At 37.4% G+C, this 21478-nt stretch overlaps 2 protein-coding genes across 2 annotated transcripts; one reads left to right on the top strand and one right to left on the bottom strand.

Moving 5' to 3' along the window:
- Positions 1-699: 699 nt before the first annotated feature.
- On the bottom strand, positions 700-8525 carry LOC132122749 (repressor of RNA polymerase III transcription MAF1 homolog). Its single transcript, XM_059533129.1, has 8 exons — positions 7998-8525; positions 7236-7320; positions 5187-5318; positions 4942-5104; positions 2774-2895; positions 1442-1561; positions 1275-1367; positions 700-1129 (listed from the first exon to the last, which is right to left on the bottom strand). Exons 2-8 carry the CDS (start codon positions 7316-7318, stop codon positions 1105-1107), a joined length of 738 nt encoding a protein of 245 aa, XP_059389112.1. The 5' UTR covers positions 7319-7320; positions 7998-8525; the 3' UTR covers positions 700-1104.
- Positions 8526-9428: 903 nt separating this feature from the next.
- shrprbck1r (sharpin and rbck1 related) lies at positions 9429-20197 on the top strand. The gene is made up of 14 exons (XM_059533115.1): positions 9429-10008; positions 11004-11178; positions 11940-12023; positions 12236-12377; positions 12635-12725; positions 12878-13202; positions 13354-13466; positions 13658-13831; positions 17081-17241; positions 17345-17456; positions 18166-18345; positions 18462-18560; positions 18786-18929; positions 19198-20197. Exons 1-14 carry the CDS (start codon positions 9739-9741, stop codon positions 19276-19278), a joined length of 2151 nt encoding a protein of 716 aa, XP_059389098.1. The 5' UTR covers positions 9429-9738; the 3' UTR covers positions 19279-20197.
- Positions 20198-21478: the final 1281 nt, after the last annotated feature.

The raw sequence follows: 21478 nt of genomic DNA, 5'->3' as shown, positions 1-21478 counted from the left end.
AACACAAAGCCAGGTATTAAAAGTAAAGAGTAGAGTAAATATTTCAAAATTAAGACAGTCACATGAAGAGACAAAAGTGAATATTAAAGAGAAAAGCCCAAACTGGTGATTAACCTGTACTTTTATTGTCACAGATGCTGGCAACAAGACACAGCTCCCATTCACATTTTCTTTCAGCGCGGTTATTTAAACCAAAAAAAAAAAAAATTTTCAGGTTATGAAAAATGATTTGGGTGCACCAGCCTTAAAAGCTTAAACAATATTTGATTTGCATGTTTACCATTCAGCTATGCCAAAATAAATTGGTAAACTCATAGCAAAGCCCATATTACAGAAAGCCAAATAAATTGCAGCAAATGTGAAACCTGCAGACATATAATAAAAATCAGTGCAGTGTACTAAAATAAATGAATTTAAAATAATTAAGTTAACCAAAAAAGCTTTATAGTTTAATCTTATACAAAGATTTTAGGAAAATAAGTCTAAATTGTCTAGAGCTCATTTGCTAGATCATGCTGCTAGCGATTCCAGGATCACTGGTTTAAATACCAGGAATCATACGTGGGGGGGGGGGGGGGGGGGGGGGGTGGGTTGGGAGTACCTGTTGAGTAGGTTTTGATCAAAATATTTGTTAAAACATGTTAAATGACAACATTCAGATACACCTTACACAGCTTTATAAAAAAAACACACAGTAAAACAAGAAATATTAGGAGAACCAATAAAATGGAGGGGCAAATCCAAAAGGCATGCAGTCTTTGTATTCCAAAGTGTGTTCATATTCTCCACTGTCAAAATGCTGGTGCCTTTCATTCACTCCTAGGATGAACTGGATTCCAGGATCTTTAGTTGGTCTCAGCCAATGCTTAAATGAGTCCATGTCAAACCTTGTCCAAGCAGCTCTCCTGTAATTCCTCTCAGCCACAGTTTATGATCTTCTTTAGAGGCTTATTTCTTCTCCTCAGTTCACAGTGAAGTAAATGAAACACACACACTTAAAAAAAAAGTTTTTTTTTTTTCATAAAATAAGGAAAGAAGAAATTAGGTGCAAAGTTAACGGCGAGGCCCTTTGGCTGAAGCGCAGGTTGTCATCCCTGAGAAAGTTTAGACACACAGAGCTGAGGGGAACCTGCAAAACAGAACAACAGAAACCTTTTTAAAAGACTATGGCAAACACATATAGAGATGGCTCCAGTTTTTTCCAGTTCTAATGGTCTAGGACAACTTGAGTCCTCATGGATTGAATGAAGAGGTCTTCATTAAAACGATCTCACCTGTCTTCCATGAAGCTGTCCACTTCCTCTTCATCATCCAGCTCCATGTCCAACTCATTATCAAGGCCACTGCAACCATAACTACTGAGGACACTGAAAAGAACATGACGTTTAAAAATGGCTAGAAAAGGACTTTTATAATGTGTGTACAGTGAGTGATTACTGACCTGACTGAGCGGCAAGTGAAAAATACAATGCGTTTAAGCTTCTTGTTGTAAAAGAAGTAGTTGAAGGACCACAGGCTGCCTTCCTCACCGAAGGGGTCAGAGACAAGGTCTGGGTTGTAGCTACAAACAACATAACAATGACTGTTATTAAAATACATGTACACAACACATTTAGTGAGGGAGAAATAATTTCTTTACTTTTTTGTCACTAGGATTGGGAGTCGTTAGAAATTTTCAGGTTCCAGTTCCAGTTCTGCGTAACGGTTCAGGTTCCAATTCCGGTTCCATTAAAATCATTAAACAGCTACTAAAAAAATAGTGGTAAGGAAAAATCCACAATTCTCAACTACTCAATGCTCAATACTGTTTATTACTTACTGTCAACTTAATTTAAAGGTTGGCAATGTCAAAATTCAACATATATTACAGTATACAAATTTTCAGGTTCAGATTCTATTTCCATTTAAATGATTAATCCATTAAAATAATTGTTTTTTTACTATTTTACCTTCATTGAATGTAGTGTTGCTGAAAGGTAGTAAGTAATGTTGAGAAATGCTAGTCCATCAATCAGCATGTGCTTCAAACTTGATGTTTTTTACACTATCAATAACATTTAGCTTTTTAAGCGGGAATAAGCTGGTTGGCCAAATAGTCCCTTGAGGCTTAAGACACTCGATCAATTCCCTAAATTAATGAACAATAAACTGTTATACTTATAACCATATATACACACTCTCCATATCCCCTATTTTACAAATAATAATGCAGTCAGGAGATGATGTGATGCAATGAGTGGTTTCCACATTTTTAAACATTTAAAATGCTATACACCTATACACTAAATAATCTATCCCTCATACTTGCACAACAAAAGCAGTATTTTTATTTAGTGGTGCAAGTTGAAGTCAGTATGTATGTTAATGACAATATGCAACAAATATAGCCTAATGCAATTTAGTAGCAGCAGCCGGAAGGTACTGCACGGTACATGTACAGTCAGACAAAACGACGTGCACAGTTATCAAAGGCGCAAGTGTGCATACAGTCATGGGAAATGTGTTCGGCAGTTAAAGACACACAATGGAAGCTATGTGCTCAGTAATGAAAGAGCCAGGGCGGTGTTTCTGTTATTCGGTTTGTGAATCCTTTACGGGAAATGCCGAATCATCAGAACACTGGCGCAAGACTGCTCACAGCGCTTGGTCACGTGTCGCACCAGAACCATTTTTGGAACCGAAACTTGCTGGAACTGAAACAGAAATTGCTCACGGTTCCGGTTCTTTTAAAAGAACAGAAGGTTCTCGGTTCCCAACCCTACTTGTCACACACCTATAGATGTCACAGCCCTGCAGGTTTATCTCTTGATCAATGGCATTCCACAGTTCTGGTCCTAAAGAGTTAAACTGCTCCCCCACAGCAGAACAAAGGCTGCTGTTAACAGAGTCAACCACCTGGAGGACACAAACAGATTGTTAGGAAACGTAATCAATAATCATATTGAGGTATATTATTACTGACAGGTTAAATGTTGAGCTTCCAGCATGCACTGCAACATGAATAAATGTTTGGCTGTTTGCTGGCATATTTTTTTTTTTTTTTTACATTTTGAAGTTGTTTTGTTATTACTGATATTTGTTGTTCTACATTTGTTGATTTTCACTGTTCTTGAGGATATTGTGTCAAGTGTTTAGGTTCATATACAACCCCTTTCAATCTACATCCCAAATATCATTGTTTCGGAAAGATGATATATTAAATGCTCCGGGTGTGTGTTAATGGTGTGTGTATGTTCAATGCTGTGTGTGTGCACTTCGGATGGGTTAAATGCAGAGCACGAATTCTGAGTATGGGTCACCATACTTGGCTGAATGTCACTTTCACTTAAAAAAAAAAAAAGATTGATTCACTGTATTTTTGTATTTAATTTGCGGATGACACAACTGATGTAGGTCTCATCAGCAACAACGATGAAACACACTACAGAGAGGAAGCTGCAAAGCTGGCTGAATGGTGTGGAACTAACAACCTGTCCCTCAATGTGGAAAGACAAAGGAGATTGTGATGGACTTCAGGAGAAACTCCATTGACCACCCCCCACTGACCAACTGTGGAGAGAGTCAGCAGCACTAAATTCTTCGGGGTGCACATCACAGAGGATCTCACCTGGACAACCAACACCATGTCACTCTCCAAGAAGGCACAACAGCTCCTACACTTTCTCCGCCGGCTGAAAAGAGCAAGTCTCCCTCCACCCATCCTCACCACATTCTACAGTGGAACCATTGAGAGCGTGCTGACCAGCTGCATCACTGTCTGGTATGGGAACTGTAATACAGCAGACCGCAAGACCCTCTAGCGGACAGTGAGCACCGCTACAAAGATCATCGGTGCCCCTCTCCCCTCCATCCTGGACCTTTTCCTCACACGATGCTCCAGCAAAGCAAACAGTATCGTGAAGGACCCCACCCATCCCTCCCACAGTCTCTTCCAGCTCTTGCCATCAGGAAGATGGTACCGGAGCATCAGAGCCCGCTCCGCCAGACTGCTCAACAGCTTTTTCCCCCAGGCTGTGAGAGCCCTTTGAACTCAAATCACCCTGCCCTCCTCTGAAACCCCACACAAACCCCTGAAAACTCCTGGAACATGGACCATCTACCTCCTCCACCCCGCAAACTTTTCACATCACAGAAAAACTGTCTGAAACATTCTTTTTTTTGTGCAATTCAAATAATTCTTGTGCAATTCTCCACTATGCGCACTAGACACTTTTATAATGTAATGTGTGTTTACATTCTTATGCACTACAAATCATCTTGCACTGTTCCCCAGACAGCTGCTTGACTTACAATGTTTCTCTTTGCACATGTACAGTACTATGTGAAGTGTTAGTATGGTCTATATATATTTTTCTTTTTCAGTAATCTATCTGTAAAATCTGTCAGTAGGTTAGTTGTGTATAGGTATAGTATTATGTGGAGCATTCATATAGTCTGTATTTTTTTAGCTAATGTATAGGTAAACATTTATATATAGTATATTTATAGTCAAAGTCTGTCAGTAGGTTAGTTGTGTATAGGTTTATACGGTTTTACTAAATTGTTGTACGTCTGTATTCATGTAGCACCGTGGTCCTGTGAAGCACAACATTTCGTTCCACTGTATGTCCACACATGTAGACAAATGACAATAAAGCTCAACTTGAACTTGAATTACTAACGGAAGAAAGTAAAAAAAAAATTGTAGTTACCTATACAAAGTTATTGGTGGTATTAAGCATTTTAAATTAAAACTCACAAAAAAGTAGCTTTACTTAGGACAATTAAGACAATCATTGAGAGAACTTATAAATCTGATTTCATTAATTTGTAACTTTACTCAATTCCTGACAACGCATCTACAAACCTTTGTACCTGACATTTAATAACATAAGATCACATAAAAAGTTCTTTACCCAACAGAAACATTATCGCGATACAATGGAAACCAGTCATACTAACCCAGTTAACACTGGGCTCTCGGCTGAACTCGTGGGCACGGGCAGCACTGAAGTCATAATCAGGCCGGAACGACTCGTTCAGGGTGGTGATAAGGTAGAACAAGGTCTTCCTGCAACACTTATCACTTAATGGATTTTCTCCATCCTCCCCACTCTTCCCCAATCTAAAAGAAAGTGCAGGAGAAATATTGTGCAGTGTGCCCACAGTAGCTGAGGTGAAACCTATGGTTGTGTGCTAAGGCTTACAGGTTAGGACTTGGAGCGCTGCTGGACTGAGGGGGTGACAGAGCTTCAAGAACATGTGGCTCCCCCTCCTGACAAAACTGCTTAAACATGTGCTTGTCATCACCAGCCATTTTACACGAGTAGCTCTCAATCCTACAGACAGGAGAAAATAAAACATGGGAAAAGGATAGATTTAATTTTTTCTAAAACAATCACACACACAAATATCAGCATAATATATTGTTTGAGATTTATATAAGATACAAAACATTTTTATATTGCAGTAAAATTTTAGCTATTTGAGTGTGATTTAAAAAAAAAAATGTAATCATCCCAACTGTACTGGGCTTTTCCAAACCTATATTTTTAATGCTTGGCTAAAATGTCACAGATGTAGAGTGAGTGGGGAGGACATAGGAATATCGTGTGTGTTTATCTTTCTGGCTTATACCAGAGAGGTTGTGCAACTTCAGAAAGTTCCAGTAACAGTCCACGGACATGACTATTTATAGGTGAAGGGCAAAGGCTGTAGCAGGACACGGAGGAGAATCATATGATTTGGGACACTGTAGCCCGGTGTTAAAGAACCATAAATCAGTGGAAGAAACAAGCAAACGTTGGAGAACAAAGGTTGAACTGTATCATAAACTGTATGTGTCTGGTGTGTAAAGATCAGTTTGAAGAAAGACACGTCACACTGAACTAGAGAGTCTGAAAGTAGGGCTGTAACAAGATTCTGATGGTGTCTGTTAGTAAATAGAGATGGTATGCATGCACTGGTTAGTTAGCATCTTCACTAGTTTTAACTTGGACAAGTATACTGGTGTGAGCTCTATTAAAAGATATATATATAAATGTTATTGGCATCTGTGCTCAGAGATACCACATTTGATCTCTCTGTACTGTACTCTACACTCATCTAATGACATGATTAAATGCTAAAGGAGCTGGCAGATCATATGAAACTCAGCTGTGTTTACATGCACCCCTAAATAACCACAGTGGTATGTGTTAGAAGACACTACAATCTGCGTCATGGGTACAACAATCGCGTCTTTACTCTGGGTATATCAGACCCCCTTATCCTTACATAACATCATCACAAAGTGAAAGAAAACAATACCATACAGTTTTAAACCTAACAGCAAAAAAGATAAAGAAAAAAGTAGTGTACAATTAATAAAAAAATAAAAATAATAAATCGAGTTCAATATCAGTGTGACATTGTTTTAAGTTGTTAAAAGTATAGAACAACTGAACTAAACGGTTGTTAAAATGACATTCTTTTGACATAAGTATTGCTATCATTTATGATAATTCAGCAACTTTCTTCTGCTGGTTCAAGCACTGGGCTGAAACATGCTAATGCTTGCAGAGTAAAAGCTAAAACACTTATGCACATGACACTTGGAGCCTAAAAGAACCACAGGAAGATGTGTGTGACAGGATGTTTACCAGCACAGACACCTGAACACAAGAATTAAAGAAAAACCTAAATCTGAGGTTACTGCTCCTTTTGACCAATGGATTTACATGAATTTTCCAGTTGTTTGCTTGTACTGGATAAGGATTATTGCTTCTTATATATATATGAATTATTATTAATTTTTTTTTTTTAACAGAGTCTGCACTCAGAAAAGAGCCACCTGTACCCAATTGCATACTTCAGAGCTGTATATTCATTAATCTGTGCATTGGTTCTAGACATTTAAATGATTTAAAGAGATAGTTCACCAAAAAGTGAACATTCTGTTACCATTTCCTTATGTCATTAATACAACTTTATGCCCCTTTTTCATATTCTAAACACAAATGAAGACATTTTAATGAAATCTGAGGAAATTGATGTCCCCTCAACTATGTAAAAGTGTTGGAAGAGTCAAAGTTTGGAACGACATAGGGGCGAGTTAAATACAAAATGTTGATTCTTTATGAATTTGCGAAGCCTGAACACACTTTAGATTTTGTTATATTCACAGGTGTTACAGGGTACCCACATTTTTGTAAATCATAACTCAAATGTTCAAAGGAGAAAAAAAAAACATTTGCTATTTTTTTCAGGATTCATACCTGCCAAGGATGTGAGCATCTCCAGTTTCAACACACAGCTGGGAGCTCAATGCCTCAAAACGGGAATTCTCTAAAAGCTTCATAGCTGGAAAACAAACAAAATAAAATCATACACACACTTATCAGAAGACAAATATCTCTAATTTCACTGTGAGTAACTGGTTACAATATAAACAATTTATTGATGCAACTAGTTGTATCGGGTTTAATTGAAACAATGTAATGGAGATGCCCAAATGGAAACAGTTGGGTGAGTGTAGCATTTCTTATTTACATGCAAAGTTAAACGACTCCACCTTAGTGCCTTACGTAAAAACTAATTTACGTACGGACTGCATGATTGTCCGTATAAACAAGAAAATCGTGTTTTTATTTAAATAAATGCATACTTTATTTTAACGGCATTAATGACAAAATACCACACGTAAAACTGCGTTAAATTATGAATTATTTGTTGACTTGACGCCTGAAAACTGTAAGACAATCGTAACAGCCCACCTCCCCCCAACAACAACCCTTTAAGCACTTCCTACTTTATAAATCGACCTGGGCGTGTGGGTTAGAAAAAAAAATACTACAGTGGGGACATTTTATTGATAAAATAAAACAAGACAAAATTGCATTATGAAAGAGCAAAGTGGTTTAGTTATAAATAAACTATTATAAACATCCAACAACAGCAACTGACCTACTACTGACCAGCTATGGTTTTTAATATTGACGACATACTGTATCAAAGTGTATATCAATTGTGAAGCTTACCTTTACTGTTGTACTGCCACTTTCCAACTAAAAACAAATCTGGGCGAATGGAGTAACGTTAACGTTAGTGATTCGTCTCACAGACCGTTCGGTTTACGGAGTTGTTCAACAACACAATACAAGCTAAAATGCGCTGGCGTATACGCGCAGTACGGAACAATAAAAAACGTTCAAATGTAAATTCAGTTAATTTGAAAATGACTCGGTCGAGACTGACATATTCTGCAGGCGTTTTCTCTTACTGCAAAGCTTCTTATTTCGACTAAACGCAACATAAAATTCAGCGATGATGTCAAGCTCCAAGACATCGACTTCAGCAGCATCCCCTTACTTGACCTACAACAAATGTACGTTCTGAAAACGATTTAAGCGTCGGTTTAAATGACGCGACTTGATTAACCGATGATTAAATTAGCACTTGCGACTTCTCGCTAACGATAATGTATCCTATTTCTTGTTCAATGTTGGTAAAAAAACCTCGAAAACATCCAACAACGGTCTCTATATCTGAAAACAGTATACAAACCACGCCTCTTAGCAGTCTGAAATATTTCCGTTGATGATGACCACGCCCACTCTGTGTTCAGGAAAATAATATGAACACTTCTATTGGCCACTTAGTCTGTCAATTAAATGTACTAGCCATTCTATTGGCTAAATGGTCACGTCATTTAAATAATTTCCAAAGGATTGTTGACCCTTTAATGAATTCTTTGGCAAGTGTTTATTTTTTTGTGCAGTGTAAAAAAAATAAACGTTACAATTTTGAAAACAGATTATGTAGGCATTGTATGCCAAGGTTTTATGCATAGTTAGAAGCAGATGTGATGTTTTGAGAAGGTGTTTATAATGCTAAGGGGTAATTCGATCCACTTCTAGTGGGACGTGACAATTAGGACGTAGCCCCCAGTTCATATGTAAAATGCCTGAATAGAGCGAGGAATGATCTATTTATTCATTAATTAATTTATTCATACATACGTATTATAATCAACATTTTCTCGTATTATCAAAATGTAAAAAAAATCTAAAGAGTAAATATGATAGCATATTTTGTAAATAAATCAATGTTACTGTTTTGTATACAATCATCTAGCCTGCAAAGGGGTAAACGGAACAAACCAGTGGGACTGGTTTTGCTATTATTTATTATTATTATTATTATTATTATTATTATTATTATTATTATTATTATTATTATTGTATATTAAACATATAGTAAAACCATCCAACATATTTACCATGATTTTACTAAACTCTTCGTGGTTTAGCTGTGATAAAAGGTTTAATTAAACCTTAGTAAGAACATAAAAGCACAGTAAGCCACATCCTTAACAGTATTTTTGTGCAATCAATTAACTGTAACGGCAGTTAACATCACCACAGTTACATTACAGTTACGGTTTCATGGGATGATATTTAAGATTGACATGGAAAATTGGGATATCCCCTAGATGAGAAAGCAAAGTGTATGTGCGTGTGTTTTCGGCAGGAGGCGCAGCTTCTGCTCTCTCTCACAGTGTAAAATGTCTGTCTCTGCTTGAGCCGTGTTTCTTCCTGCTCTGACGCTGGGCTGCCCTCCATCAGAAACTAAAACAAAGATGACAAGGCCGCTACTTTTGCGTAAGTCGGATCAGGGAGTCGTAGCATATCTCCAAACATCATATTAGCACACAAGCCCGGCTGGTACTGGAGTGCCAACACGACATATTCCCGCCTGAAGTAGTCAGTCGGCGGCGGCATGTCGCTGAGCTCAGGCGGGTGGACTCACACACCTCCGCCGGCCCAGTCTGCATCGTCTCACCTCGGCCAGGAGGCCTCGCAGTCGGCCTGCAGCACGGTTTTGATGTCGGTGAAGGTGTCAGTATGCCACTCAGGTATACGACCGCTTTGTCTCCCGGGGGCCGGGGACGAGTCTCTCCGTCTTCAGCTGAGCATGGACCCGGGGAAGGCAGGGGAATTCCGCCTCGCGTTACGGGACGTCAGCGGAGCCGCGGCTGGGCGCAGCGTGGTGAGCAAATGTCGATCTTGCGTTGAGTTTCAGTCTACGTGGCTATGAATACTGGTGAAGAATTGATGGTGAAAAGTGCAACATAGTAGTATTTTCATTCCAGAAGTGTATCTGTGCTAGGTATAACATAGCCTGCCCTCTGGCGAGCAAACATGAGTGAATCACATGTTGTTTTGCTGGTTTTTGTTTTTAAAATCCATCCTCCACCCCTTGAATTTTATAGTTTGCCCAGAGTTGTGTCATGAATAAACTTAATGCTCTTCTTTATTTGATGTTAGATCATACTTCTGGTCAGCACTGATACTTTTATTTACTGTAATAGACTGAAAAGAAAGTGAAACTGCCTCGTGTGAATCAGTTGATATGAACTTGGTTGTTATTTGTGTATGCATAAATGCAAAATAACAATAAAAAACAAATAGACCTATTTCAGTTCAAATACGTTTAATATTAAAGTCTGTATCTTCCGGGTATGCAACAAAGTAAACATGCACTTACAAACTGGGTTGTTGTCAAGGATTGTGTTATTTGGGGAAATTCTGACTAATTAGAAATTCAGGGGTAGTGCACTCTTAAAGTTTGTGTATCAAGTTCATTGCATTTATCTATTATATCCAGGGGCTTAGAGATGCCAAATAGAAGTAATATTCATATTTGAGTCCTGCTGTCTCTTTGAAACCTCATGACACTCAAGATCCTGAAAATGTTGTTTTGAAATGATAGCTCTTGTGTAGTCTACCCAATGATGAATATAACCAGATAAAACAATAATAACCAGATAAAACAATAACAACAATTTAATCAAAATATGTGACAGGCTGACGGCTCATAATAGTGAAAAAAAATCCTAATTTTAAGTTAGTTGATGATAATAAATAGGCTAGGTCATTTATTTGCTTGTGAGTAAAGGATAATTCATCGACTACATTGTTTGAATAATGTCAAGGTAAATTAACTCCATTAGATTTTGTGTCTCTCTGTTTATTTTCATACAGTCCATTGCTGAGTTTGACCTCAGGACTGTTTGCTATGAAGTAAAATCCCCACAGTGCCATGAACTGAGTTTGGCAACACCACCACATGATCGTATCACTTTCAACTTCCGCTGTGAGCAAGAAGCACAGGAGTGGGCCACTGTGGTGATGTCATCACTCCGGGAGGCACATAGAGGTTTGCCTTCCTGTTGCTTTCTTCCAACAATTTGTCACTTTTGTTCATTCATTCATTCATCTATATATACATACACACAGGTTTTATTATGAGCACGATTATAGCTTGTCAGACTGTATAAACATGTTCCCAGCTATAAGCCATGTTACACCTGGATCTCAATTGTCATTGATGCAGACTGTATAACAGTCAAGCTTCGTCAAAAAAGGACATATGCAAGAAGACGCATCCTGAGTTTTACATCATCAATCCATGAGACATTCAGTGCCAATAATCCTCATTCACACGCAGAATTGAAATGGTGGCTAGCAAACAATAACTAGTTAAAACTCTATTGTTTATTTTGATCATGGATTGTCTTGAAAAGAAAAGTGGAAAAAAAACTAAGATGATGTGTGTGGATACAATGGTGTTTTTTTCTGTGCTCCCAATGGTTCTTGATTTGACGGTTGTCATAGGAGAAGCCATTTTGCAAGACTGCCTCAAAACATCTGGCAGTATTTCATCAGAGGTCATGAATTTCAATTGTCATGAGTTGGCTGTTGGCAAACACATCAAAATAGCAATCAAGACTACAGATTTTAGTCTAGGAATCTTATAGGATTCCCAAAATCTGTCTCAGATTGTCGAATTGTGGCCAAGATCGTAAAGTGTGCACCCAGCTTAACTGTGCAATTCCTCTAACTTTGCATTTCCTTTAACTTGTACTCCCTTTTTTCCCTGAGCTTTTAAACCACTGTGTCTCTTGCTCTTCTTTTCAGTGGCGATTAGTTCCTCCAATGAAGAAAGACCGCTACCTCCTCAGCCTCTGGATACACCGAGCAATCCGCCCATGCCACATACAGGTAATCAATTGTGTTCTCCTTTTAATTTTCGGCTCACGATCTGCTTGACACTGCTGCCAAACAATAAACAAAGTGTCAATTGTCTAATATGTTGATGCAAATATCTCTGTTGCACCCACTTGTTCTCCTTCCATTTCCAATCCTTCCTTCCATCCCGCTCTTTATCCATTCTTGTTCTTATACATTTTCACCCTTTTACTTTTTTTCTCTAGAGGAGATTTGTGCGGAGCTGGTTAGCGCAATAGAGGCAGGTGATGTTCGTTCGGCATCTGTCTGTGCATCGTCTTTAGCTAAACAGAGAGCTGCTCTGAGCATTCAGCCATCTAAACCAAATTACACAGACACTGAAATTAGGTAAATTTCATGTTTACAGACACTGACCCACTCAGTTTGACAATGTGTTCTAACCAGACAGAAAGCAGCAACTGATCTTTTAGTGTTATTTAAGGATTATTCACCCAGAAATTACAATTCTCTCATTTATGCATGCTGATGTTGTAAGGCCTGTATGAGTGTAGTTCTTCTGGGGAACACAGTATTAATTTATGCCAAGTCGACACACAGTTTCCATGCAATTCTGATCTCAGCTAATGCGTTGATTTATCATGCAGCCTGCCGGTGGTGGTAGAGGATGCATCCTCCTCCTGTTGTGTCACAGTGAAAGTCTTCCCTCACTCATCAATTGGTGCTCTCAAACAGCAGGTAGGCACAGATTAACTTTAACCATATAAACATTACTAACCATCAACCAAATAAACATTGTTTCTTGTCATTATTTCAATGCCATGCAATTCTCACAGTTACATGAGTTGCCTTTTAGCTTTGTTAATGACACACAGTTTTTGCTCTGTAAGGTCTTCACAGACTATGGTTTTCATCCGCGTGTGCAGCGCTGGGTCATCGGCCAGTCTTTGTGCTCTGATCACCGCTCTCTGGCTTCTTATGGAGTTCAGCGAGATGGCGACACTGCGTTCCTTTATCTCATTTCTGCCTGCCAGGCTCGTCTCAGTCGAGGACTTTACCAACAAGATCAGGAGAGTGCTTTGCTAATGCCGGCTTTGGTGCCAATGACTAATCAGCCCCAACAAGAAGCTGTTACCAATGGGCCAGCACTAAACACAGCCTCAAGACCATACAGCACCCTGCCTACAAGACTTCATAACAGCCATAATACCCTGAGTGTGTATTCCCAGACCACCAGTTAAAGTCATAATATGCAGAGTAACATTTAATATGATGTGGTTACATCTAATTACAAAGTCATTAAAAGTGATGCCTTCAGCAAAATATGCCTCCAGTTTATTACAACCATAACCTCTTGATCTTGTAGGTAACAGTGCGGGAAGTACAGAGAGGATGGGTTTGGGTGATATTCGTGACCTCATCAACCTTGAGCTGCCGCAGTTGAATGAAGCCCTGACACCCAATAGAACAAGCACACAGGTACATAATTATGTTAACACAGAAGATTTTTCTTTACCACGAAGCACAGAAATTTTGTAATATTAAGCCTTTAAAATTATTTTAAATACATAAACAGGAAATAAGTGTCACAGAAGCAACAAGTATGCAAATACATTGATGTACATGAGATTCTGGTGCTTATTTGAATACTTGTTTTTGTGGCTGTGTAGCTGGGATGGGCCTGCCCAACCTGTACATATATTAATAAACCGACACGTCCTGGCTGTGAAATGTGTAGCGCAGACAGACCTGAAGGCTACACTGTTCCTGGCAACTACAGACCAGATGCTCTGGAGCTAAGACGCATTCAACAGGAAAAAGAAGCAATAAGGCAGTACCAACAGGTGAGGCTTGTGAAATTCAATTGAGAAAGCATGAGCACATTTTACACAATAATCCTGCCTGCTACCGCTGGAATATTCCACTTTGTTGTTGATGCTTGTGGAGATCACTGGCAACAGATAAGTCTGGCATGTTGCTTTTGCCGTTGGCTTATTCATCTCATGCACACCATCCATTTTACATCTACATCCACACCCAGGTTTAGGACAGAATCCTCAGGATGCTATAGTTATTTGGTTTGTATTCATATAAATATGAGAATGAATGGTAGACCTCTATATACAAATATTTTGGCGACTTTGAGAATAGCAGCTGTTGAACAGTGCTGTATCTGTTCCAAAATTTACAGAGAGACATTTTTCAATATGTGGTGAATTTCAATGAAGTTGTGATAAAACGTAAGTAGTGGCAGAATTTTTCTTTCACATTGTGACGTATGTCTGAGAGTGTAACCGATTAACAGAATAACTGTAGGGTGGGGACTAAAAAATGGAGGCAGAAGGCATTTTCACTGGAAGATCCAGTCATGATGTTTTGATTAAAAATTGTGAGGTAAAAAAAAACCGCATACTTATGAATCGTTCACAATGAGATATGTAACATGCATTTAGAAAACAGACTAAAATTTCATTTTGTGCTGACTTTAAATTTAATATAATAGTAAAACTAATTGCTCATTTAATTTCAGCTATTTTTATTCATCTCATTTGTTATCATTTCAAATGTTTTATTTATACATCAATACTATATTAGCCACTGGTGACTTTTCTCTTTAAAAATCATCATCAGTCATAGAAAAACTCATATCAGCTGACCACTATTAAAGAGGTACTTTTACTCATCTCTAAGGGTTTTTGTGTAGGATAAAGCCTGAGTTCTGATTGACTCCTCAGTTTGAATCTCTTCTCTTTTGTCTCTATTTTTTTTAAGGAGAAAGGGAGAAGAGAGGAGCTGAGGGGCAACAACTCACTACTGCACAACCTCGACCAGGACTACTGACTCACGCGTGCACACACACACTTTCAGTGCTTAGTCTCAACTAACAAACCAGACACACTCATACTCCAAATGCAGCTACAGTACAGCTGGTATACTGCATATGAACTTGCATATGCCTGAGCAGTTCACTGCTAATGAATTTGATCCATGCCAACCTCATCTATTCAAGTGGAACTTTTTTACAAAAGCTACACGTTAAAACCAATTTCAAAAACACCTTTATATTAAACACTGCAATAGTCATACAGAAGGTAATTTTGATAATATTATGGCAAAGCCGTTACTTCACTTGGTCTATTGAGATGCTGTGTTGCATTCAGTACAGACTCATTTAATGCGCAGATTTCTCAAGGAGATGACATATACTGTATATCTTTGTAAGCAGACGTAAGAAATAACTCCTTCCGCACAGCTTTTGCAGGAATGTAGAGCATCCATTTATGTAATCTGTTTGATACAAGTTCAGTCTGATCTTGTCTGACAGTATCTTATAAAATAGTTTCAAATTCTCCTATATTGATAGTGATTTTAGTCTTGGGATTTTTGAAGTAACAGTTTCAGGTCAGAGATGATTGATCCCTTAATACAACTATCTCAGCTATTTTAATTTTTTTTCATTATAGAATGACTTATTGAGTTTTGTGATAGATCATCCTACAGTGCACTTTTTTCTTTACTAAACTAAACACCAACTTTTACCTTCTCCTACGTCACTGCAGACTGCAGCTGTTCATACACAAGCAACATTATTTTTGCATTGATGGTGAAACTGTAAGATGAAATAAAGAGAGGCAAAAATAATTCATGTAAATGGTGGCTGACATGCCAAACCAGTGGAACACAGTCTCACACTCTGTTTTACATTTTGATTAATTGGTGGCTAATTTGTATGATTTTGTATGATCTTATTTGTATGTTTTTGTGCATATTACCCACTGATGGTTGGGTTTAGGGGTAGATCTTCATGCTTGATTTGATTCACATCATACAAACTCATGCAAAAACTCCACCTTGTTAAATAGTTGTTACAGAAACATTTAGACTTTGTTTGGAAAAACTAAATGCATGCATGCTAAGAAAACGCATGTTGTATAAATTTTTGCACTCAAGCAAAAATACATAACTTGGTGAAAATGTTGTAGACCGAGAGAGATTTTTGCTCTACGAATATTTTATTTGGCAAAAAAATGCAGAAAGTGTATTTAGTAATTACCACAGTGCCGGTGAGCAATGCACTTAACCCCAAGTTACTTCATGAGGACTGGCAGTTAGTGCATTATCGATAAAATGCATCTGCTAAATGCTTAAGTAGGCTTAACCAGTGTGAGAGGGGAAGAAACGGAGGAAAGCATGTTTTGTTCAGTTCAGTTAGAGCTGTAATGTAGCATAACTTGTTTGTCTGAATGACTGGGCTTGATTTTTTTCATGTTAACTCAAGTGTACAATAGCTTTGAATTAAGGAAAGACAAATGTCTATGCAAATTAACTATGTGACAAACTCAAATAAAGTTCTTTTAATAGGTACATACCATTCACACCTGGGTGTCTTAACTTTTTTTTTTTTATCTTTATTTTTATGTATGTGCATACACTGAAAGTAACAGTTCTGGTATGTTTTAAAGCCTTATGTTGTTACTTTGTCGCAATTATAACTATTGTGGTTGATAAGTTTAAACAAATAAGGTAAGTGATTGCATTCATGCTGTATTTATTCACAAATATTGTGTAAACTATATATACTGTATATATTACAATTGCATTTATTTAGGTTTTCTAGTGTTCATGTATTTAGTAATGCTAATTAACTATGTGCTCTTATTGGTATATAAATTAATTATGGTATACACACACACACATACATATATACATACATTATATATATATATATATATATATATATATATACACATTATATATATATATATATATATATATATATATATATATACATATATATATATATATATATAATTTATTCTTTTTGTCAATTTAAATTACCCGTCAAACATCACTCTTTTCCAAGGCAAATTTATAATGTGTGCACATTATGACACAAACTCTCTAATCTAAACTAAGGAATGCTCTGATATGGCATTGGGATCTTGTAGGTTTTTGACCCCGTTTCTGTCACACCAATCTTCAAGATACAGTCAGAAGTAACAGTACATGCAATGTGTTTTCCCTCACACAGTCAATCTATGGATGCCCGTCAATGTGCATCTTCAGTTCTAACATCTAATCTGTGTCTGTAGGCCAGAGAAGCAGAACGCAGAGAGAACTATGCACGTCTGGTGCAGATGGATGGACAGGATCTGGTTCCTAACCCAGAGAGAGTGGAGTGCAGGATCTGCTATGTGGAGCTTGAGCCTGGCGAGGGAGTCCTGCTACGAGAGTGTCTTCACTGCTTCTGCAAGTGAGGAAGACCGAGCGAGCCGCTGTAGCACAAACATAGTGACATTTATTGTTCTGTATTGTCATGCAGTAGTTAAGAGACGCCTCTGTGTTTCTGTGGGTAGAGAGTGTCTGCGCTCTGTGATTCTGATGTCGGAGGATCCTCAGGTGGCATGTCCATACAGAGACGAGGCCTACGCCTGCGACTGCGTCTTGCAGGAAAGAGAAATCAGAGCTGTGAGAACTCATTCATTTATTTTGTCTACAAAAAGACCATACTGTCTAGTATTCACATACTGATGGGAAGTGTCTGTTGTTCTGGACACTGTCCATGGTGCTGGAGCGCAGTTGACAGGAGACCTGGAGCAATGCTGCTGTGAAAGGCTTTTAATGACAGTGCCATTGGTTAAAATGACAAGTGCTGTCAAAGCTTACTGTACAGAGTCATTTTGTAGCCTCATCTATATATATATATATATATATATATATATATATATATATATATATATATATATCAGTAGAATTGTAGTGTCACTGAGATACTATTATAATTTTTATTTTATAGTTAATAAAATATATCTTCTGTTATTTATATGTGTGTGTATATATATATGTGTGTGTGTGTATATATGTATATATATGTACACTATGTATATGTATATATATGTATATGTATATATATATGTATATATATATATATATACATATACATAGTGTACATATATATACATATATATATACACACACACACACATATATATAAAGATTCAAAGATAAGATTCTTTGTTAACTTACTGAAAACCTTTTTTTTTAACTGCTGTTTTTTATACTAACCCTACTTAATTCTTGGTCCTAATAATGTACTTATCTGACTTTGAATAACATCAGACAACATTATTATTAATATATCGAGTGATATTTGTGCTCTGCCATCTTTCTCACTCAGCTGGTGTCCGTAGATGATTATGAGCGCTGGCTGCAGAGGGGTCTGTCTGTTGCAGAGTCTCGATGTGAGGGCAGTTATCACTGTGCTACAGCAGATTGTCCTGGCTGGTGTGTTTATGAAGACACCGTCAACACTTTCCACTGCCCAGTGTGCAAAAAACACAACTGCTTGCTCTGCAAGGTAAAGTATGTCAAATACTTAAACACTGAACAGTACCCTTAAACCCTTTCTTTCTCTATTAGATTCTCTTTATAATATAAGGTAAAGGGCTTTGGCTTTGTTTTTTCTCTGCTTAGGCCATTCATGAAGGGATGAATTGTAAGCAGTATCAGGATGATCTAGCAGCCCGTGCCATCAATGACTCTGCAGCGCGAAGAACCAGAGACCTGCTGAAGGTCTACAAACATATATATATATCCTTGTTATGTGACAACATCTTGTTCCTTATAAGTCATAAATGTTCATCTCTTTTCATTTTGTTTTTGGTCCCATCACTCACACATGAACAGAATATTACTTTCATGTTTACTTACTTCTGATTAATTTCTTTTTTCATTCTTTCTTTCTTTAGTATTATTATTATTATTTACCCCAAACTTTCTGTCCCATCACTCACACAGACTCTTGTTAATTCTGGAGAGGCGATGCATTGCCCTCAGTGTGGCATCATTGTGCAGAAGAAGGAGGGCTGTGATTGGCTCCGCTGTACTGTCTGCCACACTGAGATCTGCTGGGTCACCAGAGGACCACGCTGGGGGCCCAAAGTAAGAGCTTTTTTCAAAAGACTGGGATATAAGCTTAAGTCTCTGGCTCCACTGGGTATCATACATAGGAAAGGTTAAAGTGTGTAATGCCGGTTTTGTTTCCAATTACTACATTCTGGTAGTTAAACCAAGCCATGTTGGTCACTTATCACTATGACAAAGCCATAAATACAGTGATCTACAGATTCTTAAAGTTTTTTTTAAATCATTGTTAATTGGTAATATTTATTATTTGGAAACAGAGCGTCATTTGTCATTCTCACTTCAGGGTCCTGGAGACACAAGTGGAGGCTGCCGCTGCAATGTCAACAAACAGAGATGCCACCCAAAATGCCAGAACTGTCACTAAAGGGAAGGACCGAGAGAGAGCAGGAGGTACGAATAAGAGAGAGTAGTGTCATCTCATGGCAGTTTGTGACATTAAATAAAAGGTTTTGACCGACATCAGGGTTGCCAGGTCTGTGTAACAAAACCTCCCCAATTGGTTGCTCAAAACTAGCCCAATTCCAAGAGGTTAAAACCTGCTTGTAGGGTTCCAACTTGGTCAAAATCATGCTCCAGCGGGGAGGGGATATTTCACAGACTTTTAAAAAAAACAGCCCACGGCAGCATTATGAAAGTAGCTCAGTTCCACAGACTTGGCAACACTGACAGACATACACTTCGAGTGTGAGCTAACAAATACTGTTCACCTGTTTTATTTTCAAGTTACTTTTCTGACATTTCTTTAACTGAAATACAGAAAAGCATAGTTCTGTTGTGCAAAAAATGTTTCAATGGTGCATTTCACACAACTTAATCATAAAGCAATTGAAGGCACCATGGGGAATCCACTTGAAAACACACTCCTCCTATTGGATGGCTACTGTATCAGTCCAGTCAGCATCCTGATATTGTGTAATTATTTCAAAGACAGAAAAGCTTTCCATTTGCCATTTTTATTTTTCCACCTATACTATGAAAATATTTTATTTCTGATCGACTACAAAAAAAGTGACATTTGCATGGCTTGTGAATGTTCACACAGCTACTACAAAATGTAAACCCACTTTAAACTGCATGAATATTGCCAGGCTCTAACTATTTTGAGTTATTTAAGACCGAATCGTTTCTTTGAGGAGACTTTAATTAGTGATTTGCAAATGAAATCTATCTTTTTAATGATTCCGTCAACTGGTAGATCATTTAAGTAAAACCTTAAGCAATGAACATTATGTATAACCTAAATCAAAAACATTCTGATAAAAATTTTAATACAAAAATACAAACATGGGAATGTTTTTAAGCCTTTTTTTTTTTTAAATCTGATCAAATGATTCTAGGAGGTGACTAAAAGCTGAAGCTAATCTGAAGCTACAGGTAAAAATTAAACTAAGGGAATTACTCTTAAAGCTATACTACACTGTTAAGACCTGTTACTGAAAGTGCCTTTTCTTGCCTATTGTCACGTAACCACTAACCTGAACAGACGTTTTGCAGTGTTACAATTATTATTATTTTAAATACTGTATGTTGCTGTTGTTGTAGATTTGTGATGCAGGATAATTTATGTGCCGTGTTTTCCCTTCACCTTTCCTACCAACCAAGAGACATTGTAATTTGTGCATATGTTGCACATTAATTCAGTAAGATTAACACAGTATATTGCTTTAAGATTTTATTTTATTTGTTTGTAAGCTGAATGTGATTAATATGTAGCCTAGTTATTTAGTATTGTTTTAATGTTACATTAGAATGCTATGCTAATTTAAGTAGCAGTAATGGTCAAGAGCAGGGACCTGAGGCTTGTGTGGAAAGTCCTCAAGACTGTTATAAGCCAAAGGACCGATGTTGATCCCAAAGCTTTGAATCTATGCACTGAAACAAATGTCAGCACCCAAAGCATCTACTTATGCATCAAACCAACATTTCAAAAATGTTTTCATGAGACAAACTTATTTTCTTTAGTCTACTATTTTTTTATTTGCACCTAAAAAGAGTAGTTTTTTTTAAGCATTTATATTGTTGTTGTGACTGAGGATTTAGTGGAATTATGCAATATGTTTGTACAATTGCAAAACAGTTGTGTTTAGTGAGGGGCCGTTCATTCTTTCTCATGATATTATGAACCTCACTAATGTTCAATTAGAGTGTTTTTGCATGTACCACAGAAGAAAATGAAAGGTCCCTGCACCTGAAGAAATCTTACACTTTAATTCAGGGTTGCAAGTCTTAAAAAGTGCCTTATGGATTATAGTACTGACTACTGAGCACCTGTATTGACAATATTTAAGGTATTCTCATTATAACGTACATGTTTGGACTAATTTAACATGCTTCACATTTTGTTCTTAAAAAAATAAAAAAATAACCAACCTGTATTTTATTTAACTCTTGCAGTTTGTTCTTCACTGCAGTGATTAAAATGCAAACACTTGCTAAATGTCATCAAATCTGACTTTGGTTCAGTTCTGACTCTCCCATCACACACAAATTAGTTTTATTGAAGTTAACAGTTGTGAAGAGGAAGTATCAACCATCAATGGTTTCATGTATGTTTTGTTCTAAAG

Source organism: Carassius carassius, chromosome 3, assembly GCF_963082965.1.
Source record: "Carassius carassius chromosome 3, fCarCar2.1, whole genome shotgun sequence".
Lineage (NCBI taxonomy): Eukaryota > Metazoa > Chordata > Actinopteri > Cypriniformes > Cyprinidae > Carassius > Carassius carassius.
This window is presented reverse-complemented; position numbering and strand designations above follow the sequence as displayed.